General features: G+C 42.8%; 1 protein-coding gene across 1 annotated transcript in view; it reads right to left on the reverse strand.

Annotated features, from left to right (window-relative positions):
• BARX2 (BARX homeobox 2) overlaps positions 1–20739 on the reverse strand; it is a 69819-nt gene extending 49080 nt beyond the window's left edge. Inside the window, exon 1 of the mRNA XM_028120780.2 lies at positions 20553–20739. Coding sequence (XP_027976581.1) covers positions 20553–20739 — 187 coding nt within the window. The remainder of the gene's footprint in view (positions 1–20552) is intronic.
• Between the last annotated feature and the right edge of the window lie 222 nt (positions 20740–20961).

The raw sequence follows: 20961 nt of genomic DNA on the forward strand, positions 1-20961 counted from the left end.
CAACGGGGTGTAAAGCTCCCTGAGCTACACTGGAACCTGGCTGATGATTCCACCAGCCTTTCTTCTGAGGCGTCATGGGGCTAAGGGTTCAGGGTCTCTGGTCTTCTGAGGCGTAGTCATTGTCTACAACTGCAAGTTCCAATCCCATGTCCTCTAGCACACAGTGTCCTCATCAAATTCCAGCATATTCTATTACTCCCATTCCCTTTTCATGTTTAAGCCGCTGTGAGGAGTTGCTATGCACTATTTAACAGCTGCTGTTGAGCTCCTACCCGCCCCCCACCCCAGGAGGTTACACTTTAGTCTTGTAGATTAACTTGAAATGAACCATTATCCCTGGTGGGGAAGTATAATCAATGCGAACTTAGAGAATTAAAACCACAGCAGACCCTTTAATATAAATAATAAGGGCTTAATACAAGGATTCACACACTAGGGCAGACAATTCCACATAATAAAGTCTATTAGCCAAGTGTGACAAGCTGCATATCAGAAATACTTAAACCAAAAAAAAAAAAAAAAAAACCCAAAGTGGGCCCGGGGAGGAGCAGCAACACCTGAAAACTGGAGGTATAGGAACAAGATGGTCCCTAGATAGCAGAAAGATCAATTGCGTGGAGAAAGAAGGGAGAAGGTGAGCAAGAGAAAAATATATTGCCTAGAGTAAGGCAAGTGCTGGGAGGAAACACCAGACAGAGACAAATCTCAACGGGTTCAGTTACGTCTTAATAAGGTTCAAAACCACCCTGCTTTCCGGACCTATTAAGCACCCAAAATATGCCAGGTGCTGGAGGCACAAAGATGAATTAAGGCACAATTCTTGCCCGATGGAAGCTCACAGCCCCGCAGGAGAGACGGTCAAATAAACACAAGATTTCAGTACAGTATATTGGCTAAGCCAGGTGCCGCTGGAGCGGAGCAGATCGCCGGGGAAGAGGCCAGCTGGTGTGTGACATGCTATGCATCTAGCCATCTCTGTGACCTCTGACTGCAGATGCATTCCCCAGCTTTCTGATGCAGAAACCTAAGGACACGTGTAGGATATATATATGTATTTTAAATTTATTTCAGAGGTGAATTCCTTTGTCCCCGTGAGATTCAGGAGATCTACCTCTGGCAGTCTCTACAGCAAACCCAGGGGCACCAGTACTCTTACACACCCATTTCCCAGCCCAGGAGGGAGAGGCCGAGAAGAGCAGAGCAGCTTGCCCAGGTCACCAACTCAGTGTTCACGCTCTGTCTCCAAGTCCCATTGCATTCCTGTGCCATTCTTAAAACAGACTGTAAGCTTTCAGAGGCTGTCCTTAAGGAGAACAAGTCAAAGCCCACCTCCCCCCCCCCCCCGGCCCCCGGCCCCAGCCCATCCCCCTGGCAAACACAGAGCTCACCAGCCCAGCAAGATGAGAAGGGCGAATGTCTTCCTTGTGAACCGTGGCTATTTCAGGATGGGGGCAGAGGCTGATGGCTGGGCACGGCGCTGGAGGGGTGTGACAGGAGGGCCCAGGGTGATTGCAAGAACACGAAGAACCTCACACCCACCCCTAAATGCATAGAACTCACTGCCCCTTAACCCAGTCTAATCCAAATGGCCTCATTAAGATCTCTCTTGCAAAGCTGCCGCTTCCTTCAGAGGGAGAGCCCCCTGCCAGGCTGCGGGTGGACTGAGGACGAGGTGCCCTGGGCCAGGGCTGGTTGACCAGGCAGCGGGATTCTTCAAGCTTAGTGCTTCTCCTCCAACGTTGGATGGTGGCAGCTGAGTCACGAGCGAATGGAAATACTGTCAGTGACAGAAGCCAGGCTCTGGGAATGAAGTACAATCTCTCTGGGGTCAGCACAGTTGACAGGGTGGGGAAAAGCATTTAGAAAAATCAAACCTTACACTGTCATGATAGATTTCATTAATGATTCCAGTGATGCTAAATAAGACACATTGAAGCAAAAAATAGGACTATGACAAGACACTGCTGGCTTCTAAGTTACAAGAGGAACTATAGGTTCATACAGCTATCTTGGAGAAGCTGTATTTAAAAGGCATAGCAAGGCCTCGCTGTGATCTTGGTTAAGAAACTTAGTTACTCTGGGCTTTCATTCTCTTTCCAGTCAAAAACAGCGGAGTGGACTGCAGATTCTTACCTGCCTTAAACCTCTGTGCCTTTGTACAATTCTGCAGAATAATTCAGAAAGTTCTTAAGGACTATCTTTTTAAGTTGAAAACTGTGCAAATTAAATGTTTCTTTTCTAGTCTCCATATAAACAGGGGGTGGCGCAAAGACCAACTTACCTAAATAACTGCAGGATTTGCTATTTGTTGCTCTGGATGACAAAAGCTTATTTAATGTTTCACTAAGAGAAGAAAGTACTTCACATTCTAGTTAAAATTATTTAGTATTTTCAAACACTTATTAAAATATATATATAACCTCTACTATAAAATTGGACAGACTTATTTTCCAGTGATTTTTATAATAAATGCTTCAATTTGTTTAGAAAATAAAATACACAAATCATTGTCAATTCTGGAAAAAAGTTAACCACAAAAGCAATTAAAAATAAATCCATTTAATATGCAGTCTGAGTCCCCAAATGAAAACTACACACCTACCTATGCAAAAAATAGGCATTACCATTTTCATTAAACTGTAAGACTAACCTTTTCATAGGAAAACTATTTAAGTGAGTCCTCCTGATCACTGATTTTAAGAAAAGGCATTTAACAAGAATGTTCAAAGGAACAATATCCCTGGGGTGCCTGGCTGGCTCAGTGGGTAGAACGTGCGACTCTTGATCTCACTGTTGTGAGTTCGAGCCCCATGTTGGGTATAGAGATGACTTAAAAATAAAACCTTAAAAAAAAAGAAAAAGCAAGGCAACAATATCTCTAATGAAGACTGGACACAACCCAAAAGCCCATCGACAGAATGGGTAAATACACCACATTATATTTAGACACTGCGTAGCACACAGCCACGAAAAACTGAACAAACTGCAGCTACATATAACATATATGAACCTTGGGAATGCAATGCTACGTGCAAACACAAGTCACCAAAAATACACATGGCACGCCTGCATTTATATCAAGTTCAAAAATGAACAAAGCTAAGTGATCTCTGATTTAGGGATACAAACATATGGTGAAACTACAGAGGAGAGCAGGGCATGAACAGAGAACTGAGACACTGGTTGCCTCTAGTGGAGGGAAAGAAGAGGGCAGCGTCAGGGAGGAGCACAGCGTAAAACCACAGAAGAAATGTCCTTCCCTTCAGCTCAGTGGCAGGTATACAGGTGTTCAGTTTTATCTACTCACATTTAATTTTGTTCTGATATCAACAATAAGATCAAATTTAGTTAAATTATACCCATCCTGGAACAGTACCTAAGGCAGTTAAGCATAATGAGTAAAATACTGAACCGCGTCCCTCTCTAGCTCACTTTGCAAATATGGATACTAATAGATTCCCTAGGACTTCAGCCATAGAAGAACTTCATTGTTCCTCAGGGGAAAATATGTCCTAATCATTGCAGGGACAGTTGGCTAGCCTGGAAATAAAGAACTAGGTAAGGAAAATAAAATGAGTCGTAATAAAAGAAAATCAATTTTTTTTTTTAAGATTTTATTTATTTGACAGAGAGAGACACAGTGAGAGAGGGATCACAAGCAGGGGGAGCGGGAGAGGGAGAAGCAGGCTTCCTGCTGACCAGGGAGTCCAACAGAGGGCTCGATCCCAGGATCCTGGGATCATGACCGGAGCTGAGGGGAGACGCGTAACTGACTGAGCCACCTAGGCGCCCTGAGAAAATTTTTAAAAATACTGCTTACAATCTATTCTGTACCCAGCACTGCTTTTAAAAATAAGAAATTTGGGGCATCTGGCTGGCTCAGTTGGTAGAGTATGCAACTCTTTTTTCATTTTTTATTTATTTAAATAATCTCTACACCCAATATGGGGCTCAACTTGCAATGCTGAGATCAAAAATCACTCGCTCCTCCGACCATGCCAGTCAGGTGCCCTAAGCGTGTGACTCTTAATCTCGGGGTTGTGAGTTCCAGCCCCACATTGGGTGTAGACATTATTTAAAAATAAAAGCTTTAAAAAAATTTTTTAAATAAAAAGTCAATAAATAAAAGTAAAAATAAGAAATTCTTCAGGTGTCTAAGCTCCCTGTTAAGCAACAGAGTTCCCCATGTGTGACAAAGTTGGGATTTATCTTCTGCTCTTCCACCCGTATTTTTTGAGTATTATTTTTTGTCACACTCTGTATTAGCTTTGTAGAAATCAGAGGTTACCCCCTAATGTATTTAATCTCTAACCACCTAAAATGTGATTTCCTCTCTTCTGCCATACTATGCCAACCAAGGAGAGGTCTGTCTCTCTACTTCTCTGTTTCCTCATTTTTAAGTGCAAAGAATAATGGTCTCTCATACGATTGTGGTAGGAATTAAATTCATTAATTCATGTAGGGCATTCAGAGCACTGAGTGTTAAGTAATGTTAAAGAAGTATTTGCTGTTATCTTTACTTTTGTTTTTATATTTATTTTGCTTTTCGTTGTCGTCATTGTCCTTTTGTCAAATTCATCTCCACTTGGAGTAAGAAATCAGAGGTAGCGTGTACCATACATTCTTCTCTTTGAGATCAAATTTTACCTACCAACATCAATGATTGCTTCTTCTTGAGTTAACCTACCTTCCAGCGTACACACCACCCACCAAGTCCATTTTAGGGCAACATCTGAAGGATTCTCAACCCAGTTGGCTGGATAAACACAACGGGTAGGAAGTTATCTTGAGTCAGCTTCATTTCACACCTCCACTTCCCAATGGAAGGCTCGAAGGCTGCCTAGGACACCAGAAGCCTCATCCTAACCCGAGTGCCTGAAATAAAACAAGAGTGTACCGAGGCACCAGGAGAATCATGCTTTGTCCTTCTTGAAAGGTCTGGGAGCCCCTGAACCCGAACAGGTGAAAATTCCAAAGGCACATACAGACGGGCATGCATTTCTGCAGCAGAATGTGCGCCCACAATCAAGTGCTTTACCCAGCCATGCAAAGCCTCCCAGGTGGGGCTGTGGTGATGTAATTGCAGAACTTGTATTATTATTGCTATTAATTCCAGGGATGGGCAACAAGTTAAAGTCAAATAAGAAGCATATACAATGTCATCCAAACCTCAAACAGATAAATGTCAGTAATTTTGATACTCTCAAGCTCTTATAAGCTGTCATCCTCAGCTTTCCTCTGGGAAAACCAGTTGAGGGTTAGGACAGCAAAGAAAAGTCCCCAGAATTCAGCTGAATCTTGACCACTTTACTGTCAATATTTTTAACCCCTCTCTTGGTGCAGAAAAATCTTGTGTTATATCTAGAAAGGTTTAGAAATTCATCCTTAGTTCCAAGAGCCTTGTCTCAATTTAAGAGAGTCCCGGCAAAATTCTCCACTAAACTCCCACTTCCAAGGCCGTTCACACATCACAGGATGACAACAGAACCTTGGTCTGTGATGAATCAAAGGGGGGATTTTGTGGCCCTAGAATAACGAGGATGACATCATCTGTTGTGGATCAGCAACAACTATTAGCCAACTGAGGAAACCTGCTTCCAGTAGTCTAGTTTAAGGGCCTGCAAACTTTTCCTGTGAAGGGCCAGGCAGTGAAGAGTTTAGGTTTTGTGGGCCATACCCTCTCTACCGAAACCGCTCCCCTCTGCTGTCGCCCAGTGAAACCCACCAAACACGGTATGTATGCAAGTGGGCGTGGCTTTGCCCCCATCAAACTTCACGGACACCGATATCTGGACTTTGTGTAATTTTCATGGGTCACAAAATATTCTTCTTTTGATTTCTTTTCTTCCATTTACAAATGTAAACACCATGCTTAGCTCCTAGCAGTAGAAGAACAGGTGGTAGGCCAAATTTGGCCCGCCTCTGGTCTCGCTGTCCAGAAAAACACAGTCATGCGTGTTATTACCCTGAAACGGAGGCAGCGAAGGGCCCAGGAGGGGTTTTCTGACAGAATCTGCACTGTGAACTCTGCTCCCACACGGCCTCTTCACAGCAAGGACACGCGATTTCCTGCCCGGCACTGCACGCACACGACTACTGTATTATCATGTAATAATAACGATCTTTTGTGACCCAGGATGATGAAATTCTTCAATGCATCATTAATATATATGATAATTATGCAACATGTGTGGTTGGGCGGGCCGCTGCCCAATCAGAGGTCATCAAGCTGTCGGTTATGAGGAACGCCTCTGGTAATAAGCAGGTACTCACAGGGCAATTTCCAAAATGAAATATTCCATTCTCATTTTTAAATCTGTTTTCCTACGGGTGTCAAAGGACCCAGGCTTCAGGCTCCAGCAGTAGAACCTGTTTCCGAACCCCCGACTCTTCTTTCCCCATTTGCGACATTCCTTCTCACACCCCGCCTCCCACCTCTCATCCATTTCTGCCTACTCCCCTCCTACTGGGTTATAAATGCACGCACACTGCTTTTCCGAATTCACAGCTTTAACAGAATATTCTCAACAGGCTGCCCAAAATCCATATGTCCCACTGAGTCCTATTTCAACAATGGTCCTGAGGAACTTAGGGAACCAGGTGAGTCCTCCCTACGCAAATCAGCCCCACTCCTTGGGACGCCTGGGTGGCTCGGTCGGTTAAGCGTCTGCCTTCAGCTCAGGTCATGATCCCAGGGTCCTGGGATCGAGCCCCACATCGGGCTCCCTGCTCGGCGGGAAGCCTGCTTCTCCCTCTGCCACTCCCCCTGCTTGTGCTCTCTCTGTCAACTAAATAAATAAAATCTTAAAAAAAAAAAATCAGCCCCACTCCATGTGGCCATGGTGACACACCAACTGGTCCTAATTCCACCTGCTTCCACTTGCCCCCCGCCCCCACGGAGCCTGGATGATGTCACTAGACACTGCTCGTAGGAATCATCATTATAAATGGTGGGACAGACATACTGCCCTGTTCACCAGGGCTTCTTTCACACCATGGAAGGGGAGAACTCATCAAGAGAATTTTTCTCACCCTATGGAGGGGATTCATCGATTAAAGTATTTCATTAGCAGATACCGGGCCTCCTAAGATACCAGTGGCTAGTTGAGAAACACAATTCCCAGGAGAAATCCATGTCAAACCCTTGTCCACACACTCCTTCAACACAACAGCCACCATTACCACTTAGAATGTGATCTTAAACTAGCCCCACAAGCAATTTAAAAGCTGTAAAACAGGGGCTTTATTTGGAACTCCCTGTGAATCACAGACCCAATAATATACTAGGACAACAACTGTTTCCCAACCTGCTACCTTTTCCACATCGCCAATTAAAAAAGATCACAACTGAATTTTTCTCTCTCAGTACTCTGAAATAAGAGAATATTCATATTCTCTTGCACAAGAAAAGGTTATCCCTAACTGTACTTTTCAAAGAAGAAAAGAATTCAAACTTGTTGGGAAATTCTGCCACTTTTCTGAAACAATTCTTGAGGTACCCAGCTGCATGATGAAACATTTCCTACGGGTAATTAATCCTGAGCAACTCTTGTAAAAGAAGAAAGTAACAAAGCACATTTTGTGACGATGTCGTGTTGACCTGTTTGTGCCACTCGTTTAGGAATTTACAAAATTCTGAATTCATATTATAAAACAGGAAGGTGGGGGAATCAAACGTACCTATTCATGATGACTTGAACTTAGCTCACAGACCACCCAGGATGCAAGAGGCCTCAAGAGGCAGTTAGCACTATGACATAACTCACAAGAATGCCCTGGAGTGAAGTAGTTTTTTAAAGATATTTAGTTTTTCTTGAGTTTAATTCATCAAGAATAACGATCTTTCTCTGAAGGGCTGTGCTTCAGTCAACCAAGATGCAGTTATGATTATAAGATTATTATTTTTAATAGAAGCTATCAATTACTGAGCACTTACATGCCAGGAACTATGCTAAGAGCTTTATATGCATTATCTCACTTAACCTACATGACTAACCCCATTAGGGAGTTAATATTATCTTCCTTTTGTAGATGAAGAAATTGAGTGTCAGGGAGGTCAAATGACTTGCCGAAGGTCAAACAAACAATAAAATGCACACAAACCCAGTACCATCTGACTCAAAATCCATCCACTAGGATCATTTCCACTAAACAGCTTCCTGTATTTAAGTCATGGGGTACAAATTACATCTATCTCACCATTAAGCTGATATCTACACTACAGTGGTTCCCAAACTTGACTTTTCATTATAATCTCTTCTTAAAAACAGAGATTCTCAGAACCCACCCCAAGCTCCACAACATATAATGTGAAACAAATTAGTCTCTTAACCTTTGAAGTGATGCCAAACAAGTGGCCAGATTTTTCCCCCACTAAATTTAATAATGAGTATTTCATGAAAAATATTCCAAGTCTTAACTCTCCAGGCAATTGGCTGTATTTAGTTAAGCATATTCTCTCTGATTCACAATAATGAATGGATGATGGATGGATGGATGGATGGATGGATGGGAATTCCACCCTTGACCCCTACAGAAAACTTTATTCAGAGAACCACAGCTCATGGAAGCAATGTGACCAAAGAAGCCTTAGGCATGTCACACCAATAAGGACACCCAGAGGCAAGGAAATGGGTTCAAAATCACACCGCCAGAAGGCAGTAGGTCTATGATCTTGCTTCCTCCAAAGATAGTACTGCTTCTTAGAATTCGTCTAGAATCATTCAGAGACCCAAATAATCACGGGAAAGGAAAGACTGACTGGCACACACTAAGTGATTGTAAATATGGGTAAAGGAGTGAAGAGGTGCAAAATAAATTCCTTCACGTTCATCGGACCTTGCTTTCTATACAGTATGGACCCTCCATGGAAAGGGACAGGCTTGACTTCTAATTTGCATACTACCATATGGTTATACATAGTATGGAGCTTTATGCCGAAAGAAATAGACCTGAGTTCCGATCTCAACTGTGCCACCTACTCACGTGATCTTATTGCCATTTCTTCACCTCCCCGAGTTTCCCTTTCCTCATCTGAAAAGCAGTGATCGCAACAACTATTTCATTAACTTAAATGCCCTCGTGTCTGCCACAGGGTTACCATTTATAATTATTGTTATTTCTATTTTACGGTTACCTAAAAAAAGTTGCGCAGCTAATTGTTCCAACTGCCCAGGCTCCATGTCCCAGTTTAAAGAAACCAAACCCGCACTCCAACAGAACGTTCCTTTACGCTGTACTCTAAACTGAGGACTGAAAACATGCTTCCAAGTTACACAGCTGTCTAACGTGCTAAGAGCAATAATGAGTTGCCATGATATCCAGGGATAACAAAATTAACATCCTCCGAAACAATCTCCTCCAGGGTGATTTACCAATTATTTCAATAAAATGTTCAATCATGAAAAGAAAAGGACTTGGACTGGAACCTAAGTCAAATATATTCCTATCTCTCTCCCTCAGTGAAACTTGCTAAAAAGTGACCATAAATATTCTAAGTCCTCGCCCGTTTTTTCCCCACGTAGTTCCAAACAGAAGATCCAAGGTGGATCTATCCAATTTGTTGCCAGTGAACAGACTCCATGGGTCGCGAGAACAAGTCCTTCAGCATGTTATCTTACTTAGAGAGTTGCACGGCAGCTCTTTGGAACTTGTCTTCATAATGTTTTCTCCATTCGCAGCCTCCAGCCTAGCTAGTCCATTTTATGAGGGATAAGATTCCACTGAAAAGATCCAGAAGGTTGACTGAGCAAGACACAGTGAAAATTGCAGTCCGTCTGATTTACTCCAGCCACTGCATGCATCTACGTGGGTCAGATAAATTGCAGACTTGGTCCTGCAACCCATGAAAGTCTGCTCACTGGCAACAAATCTGACAGATCCACCATCCCTTCAGTCATGTCCAATTTGGCCACAGTCCTCTAGATGTGGTCATTAATTCCTGCTGACCATAGCTGCCACTGCCAAGCACTGAAGAAAGCTCTGTGACACGGGCTGCAGATGGTCTGGGTGGGACGCACGCCCTATGGTGCTTGGACTGATTTGCTTCTCTGTATGTACAGTTGACCGCTGAACAATAAGGGGCTTGGGGGGCGCTCAAAATATCACCGTCGAACTTCCACTCCCCCAAAACTTAACTACTAACAGCCCGCGGCTGACCAGAGAAGCCTTACCAGTAACATAAACGGTTAACACATATTTTGTATTCTGCAAACAAGTAAGCCGGAGGATAGAAAATGTTAGAAGAAAATCAGAAGGAAGGGGAAAAAATACATTTACAGTGCTGTACTGTATTTATCAAAAAAAAAAAAATCCTATTTATCAAAAAAAAAAAAAATCCATGCATAAGTGGACCCATGCTGTTCAAACCCGTGTTGTTCAAGGGTCTGCCATATTTAGGCAGAGAGGGATGGTCTAGGAGGAGGAGCGTGTTGGCCAACTCTTGACCGTACAAACTGTTTCACCCCCCACTGAAGAGTGTTTTCTCTCTGAAATGGACACAGGAGGAAAAAGCCCCCAAAGGCGACCTTTTGGTCAAAACGTCTTAGAGCTCTATTTCTAAATTGGAACGAAAGAAAAAGCAAAAGGTTCTGGCTGTTAAGATAGACTGAGCAAAGCACCTGCCACCGCAGATGTCACGGTAGAGTAACATGGTCTAGGTTACCTTCTCCAAACCATAGGATAACCACTTATTATCCCTAACACACAGCAATCTGTGGGATTTCCACGGTAACGGTTCTCATCCCTTCCTAACCAGGTCTGCTACCACACATCAAAGTTTTCACAGCAAATCTGTGGTTCCAAAGAACAAGGAGAAATCAGCCAGTTTATACGCCAATACCAACATCATTCGTCCCTGCTAATAAGCTACATTTTAACATTTTTAGATTCTTTGGTATTCACAGCTGTCCCTAGACAATTTTTTTTAAGTTAAATTGTCAATAGCAATGGACTACAGGTCAAAAGCCAAGAGTGGTATATCATCTCAGCAAATAAATAGAAAAGCAAGATCCAATAAAAGACAACTTATTGACGGGATGCCTGGGTGGCTCAGTCATTAAGCGTCTGCCTTCGGCTCAGGTCATGATCCCAGGGTCCTGGGATTGAGTCCCGCATCGGGCTCCCTGCTCAGCAGGGAGCCTGCTTCTCCCTCTGCTGCTCTTCCTGCTTGTGCTCTCTCTCACTATGTCAAATAAATAAATAAAATCTTAAAAAAATTTTTTTTAAGACAACTTATTGTGATTTTAAACATCATTAAGAAGGGAAAAATCCTGATGACTCCTGCTTGCATGATTATTTATGTATATCTGAAATAAACACTTCACGGAGCAAACCCCTTCTAGCCCTTATGCTGGGCTCAGAGAATGTTTACTCATATGCCAAAGTATCACCTGGGGGAACAGCAGCTATCTTGGTGATAAATAGTATCCCCATCCAGCCAGGGGAGGTAAGTGAGATCCAGAAACCAATTACAGAAGCCTACAGTGGTTGTTTTAGTGAGAGTTGTACTCGTGTCTAATTATAAAGTGTTCTTATTTCCCTACTGCGAGACTATGTACAACAAGCCCTGCATTTAAAAGCTTCTGTTTCAGGACAGAAAAGCTATTAAGAAAGCCATCAAGCGTTCCACAAGATCAAGAGCTTTGTGAATATGTGAGGTCTCCCATACCTATCATTTTTCAAGGTTTATATTATGAAAAATTTCAAACATACAGAAAAGTACAAAGAATAATGTAATGAACATCTGTATACCCATGACCAAGCTTTGTTAAATCTGAATGCTTAGCCATATTTACATTAGGCCTTTTCTTTTCCTTAATAAATAAATTTTTACACGGGAAAATAAAAACCCGTGGGCAGCCCTTCTCCTCCCATACCCTTGTTTACAACCAGTATATAAATAGTATCAGACTGTAAGTATCAATCTACAACTCGTTTTTTTCTCAACACTGTATTTCTAACACTTATCCATATTCATACATGCAGAATATGGTTCTGGTTCATTCATGTTCTGGTTCATTCATTTTCATTACTTAGAATTTCACTGCATGAATAGACATATGTTTTTATCCTTTTTCCTTCTGAAAAGTGGTTTGATTGTTTTAGCTTTGTCACTATCATAAACAACATAGAAATGACCATTCTTAAACATGTGTCCCTTCCCACACATACAGTGTTTTCTCAAGGCATCAACCCAGAGGTGGAGCTGCTGAGCTGCAGGGTATGTGTGGATCTGCAGCTTTATTGGGTGTTACCACACGGCTCTCCAAAGTAATCGTACCAAAAAAAATATATTCCTACCACCAGTGTATGAGAATGTCTATCACTCTACATCGCTGTCATCAATCGTGTCAGGTTCTTTAATTTTTGCCTATCTGATGGCTGTGAAATGGTATCTCGTTTTAATTTGTGTTTTCCTGATTCCCAGGGAAGCAGAACATCCTTTCATCTTTACTGTCTAGATATTCATTTCTATGAATTGCAAATCTTTCTACTTGCCTTCTTATTGCTTTGTAAGTGATCTTTATGTATCCTATGACTTTGGGAAAGTTACTTAATTTCTCAGCTTCCCATCCGTGGCAATAATAATACCTACTTCCTAGAGATGATCTCTAGCTGATCTTAAAGCACTTAGTCCAATGCCTATTACACGATAGGCATGCTTTCTATTATTGTTACAAATGTGAAGAAGAGGGTTCAGAGTATTTCTAGCATTTCTCCCAAGTTTGTAGCTGCCTTTGGGATAAATAAAACAGGACACAAGAGGAGGAGTCTCCGCAACTTTCTTTGCCCAGGCGGTTCCCCCACCACAGAAGACATAATATCAGGACTCGGTTGTTTGTAGGCTACTATGAGGGAAATGTACAACGTCGATTCTCTTAGACATAGCTTAAACTAAAACTTCCATTATTACACTTCCTTCAATATACAAGTGGCTTTGATTTTGTCTGTGAAATCACCATAATCCTGAATTTCAACAAAGGTTAAGTTACAGAGTGCAAAGAACTCTGAGAAGAGGGAAGTGGGGTGCTGGAGGCTGGTAGGTGAATCAGAATTAGGGACCTGCTAGGCATTCCTGGCATGGAAATACAGCTAGGACTTCCTAAGATTCCACCAAGCCCTAGACCATTCCATTTTCCCACACGTCATAAGCGATCCTTGAATTAGAAAAGCAAAAAGAAAATCATCACATCGCTTATCACACACATAAGGTTTTTTTTTTTTTAAATAATGACATTGACATCACTGAGGCAGCAGGTAATCTTACTCAACGTACACTGTGAGAATGTCCCCCAGTATCCAGAAGAACATGTTCCTAAGGACATGCTGGTAAGCTAGAGGGATGCAATAAAAAGGAGCCACATAAGCTTGTCTGCTTGGACTCTTAACATATTTAGTTTCGTGTGGAGATCCTCCCAGATTGGCTTCTATTCAGTGGTATCTTGACCTTTCCTTGGAGAAAGGCCATGTTCATCTTTATGAACTCTGCCAGGGGAGTCAGAAAGCACAGATAGCTGTCCTCCAGGCCTATCAAGTAGTCCTGACATCAGCTTCAACTGGTGACTGGCAGGGTCCCTTTTCAGATGTACTTGCACATCATCTAACGTTCAGAATTCTCTCCCTCCATATTCAATTTCAACGGGCACTGAAGAAACCAGAGACTTTCCTTCGCAACTAAAGAAAGAGGCCCTCTATCCCCCTATCTTCTCCAGAGCAATCATGTGTAAGAATCAACTCCAGCCCAAACATAATTAGACCATCTTCTGATACCTATCTAGGAGCACTGCTTTCTTCCTTAAACGTGTGCCAAGTTTCCACTTTCAAGAAGTTAAATTGCCATATAAAAATGCCCTGGTGATGATGAGTAATTAGACACTGTAATGGAAAATTAACTGTGTTTTTATTTAGAGCATTCATTTTAACAAGACTTTTTTTTTCCCTAACTGTTCTTAAGCTGCAATAAAAATACATTAAATCCTGAGGGGTTGCGGAGGTTTTCTGGTTAAACACACACACACACACACACACACACACACACACACACACACACACACAAAGCTTCTCTTTCTCGAACCACTTATTTTGTGAATATCACCAAGGTTATACAAGGTTCTGATCTGAACCGCATTATTAATACACTCTAATGCCAATTTTCATCCCGTCATCTGTGCTGTGGAGGAAGAAATAGCCATTCCAACCTCACAGGCCGCTAACGCCGAGGCAGGCCCCAGAGAGGCGGCACACAGGGGCTTGTCACACAGGGGGAGCCTTCCCCCGAATATCTCGCAGTCCCCTCTTCCTCTCTCTGTTCACGCTGCTGCCAAGGGAAGCGGGTCGCTTGCAGTCGGGGCTCCTGACAGCTCTGTGAGCACCTGCGGGCTCTGGGCAGCCCTCAGTGAGCAAGCTGTGCGAGTGGGTTTCAGCTCCGTGCCACATTAAAAATGACTCCACGACACGGCGTGTACGACGGCCTTCCCCAAGGAAGAATGGCAAATGAGGCTGAAATCTGGACATCTCATCCCAATCCCCGCGGCCCTCTGTTGCAGGCCTCTAGTCCCACATTCCAGGGACGAGTTCAGCAATGGGTTCAGCCACAGGACCTGAGCGCACTTTGCCCTGAAGCTGGACGAGGGGCCGGCGGGGCAGGCCGGTGACACCCATACAAGTTCACGGGCTTCATACCAATGAGGGAGCCTCAGATCATGTGGCCTACCTAGCTTTCCATCTCTGTTCCTGCTGGGCCTCAAAAATAAAGCGCAAATGACACCTAAAAATGCTTCTGGCCTCACATTTATTCAGTCCTCCCCAGTGAATGCTGAATGCCCAGCAGGGCCCAGGCCCTGGGTCTCTTGTTTCAAGGGGGTTCCATGTGTATCTAAGTAAAATCAACCTTCGCCACCACTGACTATCCAGGCACGGACAAAAACTTCAGAAGCCCCCGTAGCTTGGCCTGAGCAGCCATGCTAAAGGACCCTGGGCTTTGGGCAAGGCTCCCTGGAGCAGCTACAAAAGTTTCAGGGAAACCTGCTCTTTTTCTTTTTCCCTATTCCTTCCTTTTGTGGGTTTTGTTTGTTTAATCTCTCCTTACAATGTAAACAACCTTTTATAATCCTTACTGCTTTTCCTATAGATTCCTGGGACTTATTCGACCTAACAATCTTTTCACTTTGATTCCGGAGGTGGGTTACAACTAGCAACTTTATACAGTCCACGCTTATATCCAAATGCGGTTTCAGTCCAGACATACAACCCACAAGAACACGGGCAGACTGGCTTCATAACAGAGGTTCCATAAACACCGTTTCATTTTGGCTGTATTTAACGAGGTTAATATGACAAGTTGGCTGGCGATCACACCCTTTAGGGGGAGTTCAAACAGAAAATTCCATCTGGCGAGCAAAAGTATTCAATTGTCACAATGTTCCCTGATCCCAATTCCAAACTGCCCAATACATTCTAGAGAACAACAAAATTGGGCTTGGCAGTGGTTCTACAGATAGTTTAGGGGAATCTGTAAAGTATCCCAAGTGTGAGTCAAGATTTAGAATAAACTGAAATGTAATGAACTCGTTAACAGTGCCATCACCAAGCAAGAATGAAGATCTGTTGAATGAAAATGATGAATTAAATGATACTAAAGACTGCAGACATTCAGAGAGGCATTTTAACTCATGGACTAAATTTCTAATCATTTTCCCCTTGGTTATTAGGGAAACCAGAACCGGAGAAGAAACTGCTAATGAACTATATTCACCAGTTAAAACTGACTCCTGAGGAGCCACTCAGCTTGTCTGTTTAACAAAGGAGTTATAAAACTTAAGGAGTAAATGAGACAACAGCTGAGGGGGCCCACAGAGCCCAGCTCCAAATCTCTTCTGACCCTGGATGAGTCCTATGTCCTGTGCATCCCTTGATTTATTTACCCTTAGAATGGGAACAGGAGAAGCAGTTATGAATAATCGCTCTAATAAAAGCCTATCAGCCTCTGGCAGAAATACAAATGCTTGTTGATAATGATCACCCTCCCAAACCCCAGTTTACATTTTTTCCATTAACATTCCAGTCCCCAACCCTCAGGTTCCCAAGATCCTACGGGCTTCATTCTCAGACTGAAAGACCACACTGAGATTTAGGAAATGACTGGAGCCAACTCCATGAAGCAAGAGCAGGCTGCCTAACTTCCAAAAAAGCCATTACACGTGTCCCCACCTCATTTCATTTTTCACTGGGATGACACCCAATCTTTGTGATAAAAATGAACCCAAGGACACCACCCCAAAGAACTTGTTTCTCTTGGACCCACCAAAGGATAAAATGTTCTCAATGCCATCTCTTAAGATAAACACCCTTCCCCAAGTGCCCCTTTTAATTGGCTGGTTGACTGTCCCTTGGGTGTGACTGCACGGATTTATCCCGGGTGTGTAACCAAGTTGAAAAAGTCTTCCTGATTTCTGAGTATCCTCAGTAACAAGGAGGACGGCGGTGGACAGCGTGGACTAAAACTGTGTCTAAGCACTGATGTGACCCTAGCGCCTCACAAAAAAAGGATATTCTGCTCGGGGAGATTGGTCCGTGATCTCTGTGATCCCTTCCAGCTCTGTACCTCAACAGTCGGTTCTACAAGGCTGGCCACTGAAGGTCACCGGGAGATCCAACAGAACCATTCCACCAGGGAAGGAGAAAGAAATTCGCCTGTAGGTTTTAGTGGATTAATTAAAAGCCATGTGCTGGTCACAGGCTGCAAAACATCCAAGTATCTATATTCACCTTCCCCCCACCCCCCGCAAAACACGCATGTGCAAGTCTAAAGATAATTCTAGGTTGTAAGTATAAATAACTAAAATAGAATTTTAAGTAATTAGCACAGTAGGTTGGCTTCTCGGTATCCTCAAAAAACTCTTAGGATAAATTGTTATAGCCTTGTTTTTGTGAAGCAGGCTATTCATCTTTTCCAAACTCTGCCTGTCTCTACAGACCAAACTGAAAGAGCCTTCAAAAATGCCCGGCCGATATCTCTGCACATACTCCATCCTGAGAAGCCAGATTTCTTTAAGCAACTCTTCCACCAAGAAACATTAATCACAACCAGAAAAATGAAATAATGCACTCGAGAGTTAAGTAGTATTTATGTTACTCTGAACTGCGCCTTTAATCACTGTCAATGTTCTAACATTTATGAGAGATTGTTAACTGATTTCTAGATGGCAATATATTTCCATTCTAAATGGGAATGACTGTTGGCAGATTTTTTTTATTTTTTATTTTATTTTTTTAAAGATTTTATTTATTTATTTGACAGAGAGAGACACAGCAAGAGAGGGAACACAAGCAGGGCGAGTAGGAGAGGGAGAAGCAGGCTTCCTGCTGAGCAGGGAGCCCAATGTGGGACTTGATCCCAGGACCCTGGGATCACGACCCTAGCGAAAGGCAGACGCTTCACCGACTGAGCCACCCAGGCACCCCTGTTACCAGATTTTAAAATAATCCTAAACATATTTCACACCTCATCAGTGGTCCGAGTAACAAACTTTTTTTCAAATGGAGGCTCTCTTTGGGCTCGGTGTTTTAAATTTTATTTTAAATCTAATGACAAATGTTCCTTCAGTTTGGCTTCAAAGGCTAGGATTCCCTTTCTCACTGTCTATTATGTGATGTAGAACATCTCTTGGGAAACTTAAATAAATTTAGAGACAGCCTGCTAAGCCTAAAATTACTGTATTTGTAGTAAGAAAGGGCCTGCTAAGACAAACAATTTTTTTTGGAGGGAAGTATTCCATCAAGGTTAGAGTGTCTAATAATAAATTACTGTCAGGTGATGATCTGCCTAATGAAAAATGTTTCCATTTCTCAATTTACTTGAACACATGACCTTCTGCCTGAGGAGATTTAGTACCATAAATTGGCATTTGGATTACTAAATCTAAACAATGTGGACTGCTTAATTATGTAGAGGCCTCTTAAATGCTGTAGCTTTTTTTTCACCCCAAATTTATATACTTATTGTGCAGGGTGGTAACTTTTTTTTTAAATCTTATTTCATATTTTACCTGGCAAAATTCACTTTTGGTAGTTATTTAAATCTTAAAAATGGCAAACCGAAGGATGAGAGAAAGTTCAGTAATTTTAATTCCAATGTATGCCTTTCACTTGATTTGAACTTTTTATACATCGTTTCTACCAAAAGTGCTAAATATTTATCTCTATCCAGAAAATATATATATATATACACATAAATATATATAAACAGTTGTATTGAATGTAGAATGTCAGCAACTTAATGCCATTTTTAATTAATAAAAAAAGATAAAATTTATCCAGTCTAAGATTTTTGATCTTGAACATAACCGTTAAAAACAACAAAAATGCTTTGAAAGTGTGGTATTTGCAAAACCCTTGAGAAGTCACTAATGGGATTCCCATGATCTAATATATGTTAGGCTTTAACTGTAATCGTAAACCCACTAAAGGCTTATGACCTGAGAGTATGGACTACTGTAGCCAGTTTTTATGGGTTTAATTCCACTGGCAAATCCCAGTCTCTATATTTTAAATCTCAACTACCACAAAATCACGACATTTTTCAAAAGAACAATCTAAAGAAAGTAAACACTGGAATGACAGGGCAAGAAAACCATTACCAAGAACCAGCCTTTCACACAAACCATCAAGGAACTTCAAAAGCACAAGACCAAGCAAAACTTTTAGTTCGTGATACACGTGCAATTCACCCTTAACATTCTCAAAACTACGTATGAATCATCTTATTTTCCTCTGACTTATTTCCATACAAGACTCAGTGAAACAGAACTTACTCAGCTCCTATTGATGACTGGATCACGGTTTTCTGAGGTTATTTATTACCTTTTTTTTTTTTAGCATGTTTTTATTATGATCCAATTCTGTGACTGCTAAAAGCCAGGAAAATCCGCCTTTGGGTCAATGCAGAGCACAAAGTCACTAAAAATTTTGCCGGCCCTGTGCTATACCTCAGTGTTCAGAATTATTGTTTTGTCCTAGGGTCATGTGATGTTGTAGCAGGGTGCATTGAAATTTGTGATTAAATCTTTTTTTTTTTCCTCAAAGAGGTTTGAGTTATTATAGCAAGTGATGATTTATGCTTAATACAAAACTTAGCCTACCTCCCCTATTTAATACATATGTAGACTATTCATTCAAGGGTTTACATATGCATGGCAGACACGTAAATGTAAAAATATAGCTTATTTCTAAAGTTTCTTGTCTCATATACTTCTTGGCCCTTAAAATTTAGTATTGCAAGTCCTGCTATGAGCTATCAAGGCTAATTCTATCCTACGGATAAAATTTATTTTACAAAGGCATACCTGAATACTGTATTCATTTCATAACCAAATACATGTGGAAACAACTTGGTTTTCAAAGAACTTTGCTGTATTTACATATATTAACTGATCGTTCTACAGGGATAACCCATCAAATCAAAAGAAAATATAGGTCTCTAAGCATTGTGCACTAGAAGCTTCTGGCCTGAAAGGTCAAAAAAAAAAAAATGTCTTTTAAGAACACTGCTAGCTCTTCACTTTACTTTTTCAGTGGAAGTATAACAAAATTACTTATTTCAGGACACCCATGCAACAAAACCTCAAAGTTTCTTTTAGTTGGGAAATACTAAATTTTTACCTTTAGTTGAAAGCACACACAGTCACTTATTTTTGATAAAAACTGCTTTAACTTTTTTTTTTCTTTTATACCTGCTTTTCGATAGCCTAAATCCTTATAAAGCCAGGGCACTTTGAAACTTGGAGCTTCTCTTAATGCACTCAAAGTTTTAAAAATACCTTCGGATTTACTTTCCATATAAACTTAGGACTTTTTCAACGTGTTTATTAAATGTTCTTTATCTTTCCTAGTGATCTTAGTTAGGCTCTTGTGGATAGAGGAAACCAGACGTGAAGAATGTTTTTATTGTTATAACTGTTGTTTTTTCAGTCCCTTAAAACAAAAGGGTCACCTCCTCAGCTTGCACCACAGGGGATGGATTCCAGAACTACTGCCCCAGAGGGAGATTCTTTTAAGTAAAGTTCAATGATTTCTGGATTTTGTTGAGAACCTCAGGACACTGATTGACTTGTAAAATTCCCAGTGGAGACAAGAGGAGGTTGGACAAGTTAACTCAAGGGGAGCAGCAACACCATTTCCTGAAACAGCGAGTTAGGCGCCGAACCGGGTCAAGCGTTTGAACTTTCTGACCGAAAACGACAGGGGCGCCGGGAAGGAGGAAGCTTTCTCCCGCGAGCGGGATCGCCGGCGTGGCCCGAGGCGCCGCTCCGAGGGGCCCGCTGCCTCCGCTCCACCGCCAGCCTTGCGATTCACACCTTGCCTGGCCCGTCCCAGATCGCGGCCGCCCTTGCGATGCCCGCCGCTGACGAGTCTGGTCCCCCATGGCACGGGCACCGGGAAGAATCCCCCCGCCCTCCGGTGGGAGGACGGAGGCGGGAAGGCGCCCGACACCCGCGCGAAAGCCACGACACCCCACTAATTCCCCCACCCCACCCCCCGGCGGGGCGCCTTACCGGTACAGGAATGCAGGGGCTTGGGTCGCACGACCAGCGACGGGCACACGGAGTAGAGGGAAAGTTTCTCAAAGTAGTCGCAGGTCTCCTTGGAAAGGATCTCGTCGATCATGAAAGTCTTGTAGCGCCGCCTGGCTGCTTTGAGTTGGCCGGGCGAGCTCAGCCGCAGCTCCGCGTGGCAGTGCATCGTGAGCCGGGGAGAGCGCCGGCCGGCCGGGGCCGCGGGGGCTGGCGCGCCGGCGGGGGCCTCAGCCCCGCTCCTCGGGCGCCGGGGAGGCGGCGGGCTCGGGAGGCGCGCGGACGGGAGCGGGCACCGGACGCGCCGGCCGCGCGTCTAGACCCACCCGCGGATCAGCATCTTCGCGGAGCCTTTTTGGGACGGCGCAGCTGTCAATCAGCGCGCGCTTCC

The sequence above is a fragment of the Eumetopias jubatus genome, unplaced genomic scaffold (assembly GCF_037043125.1).
Source record: "Eumetopias jubatus isolate StellerSeaLion01/CBP00866 unplaced genomic scaffold, mEumJub1_p1.0 scaffold_13, whole genome shotgun sequence".
Lineage (NCBI taxonomy): Eukaryota > Metazoa > Chordata > Mammalia > Carnivora > Otariidae > Eumetopias > Eumetopias jubatus.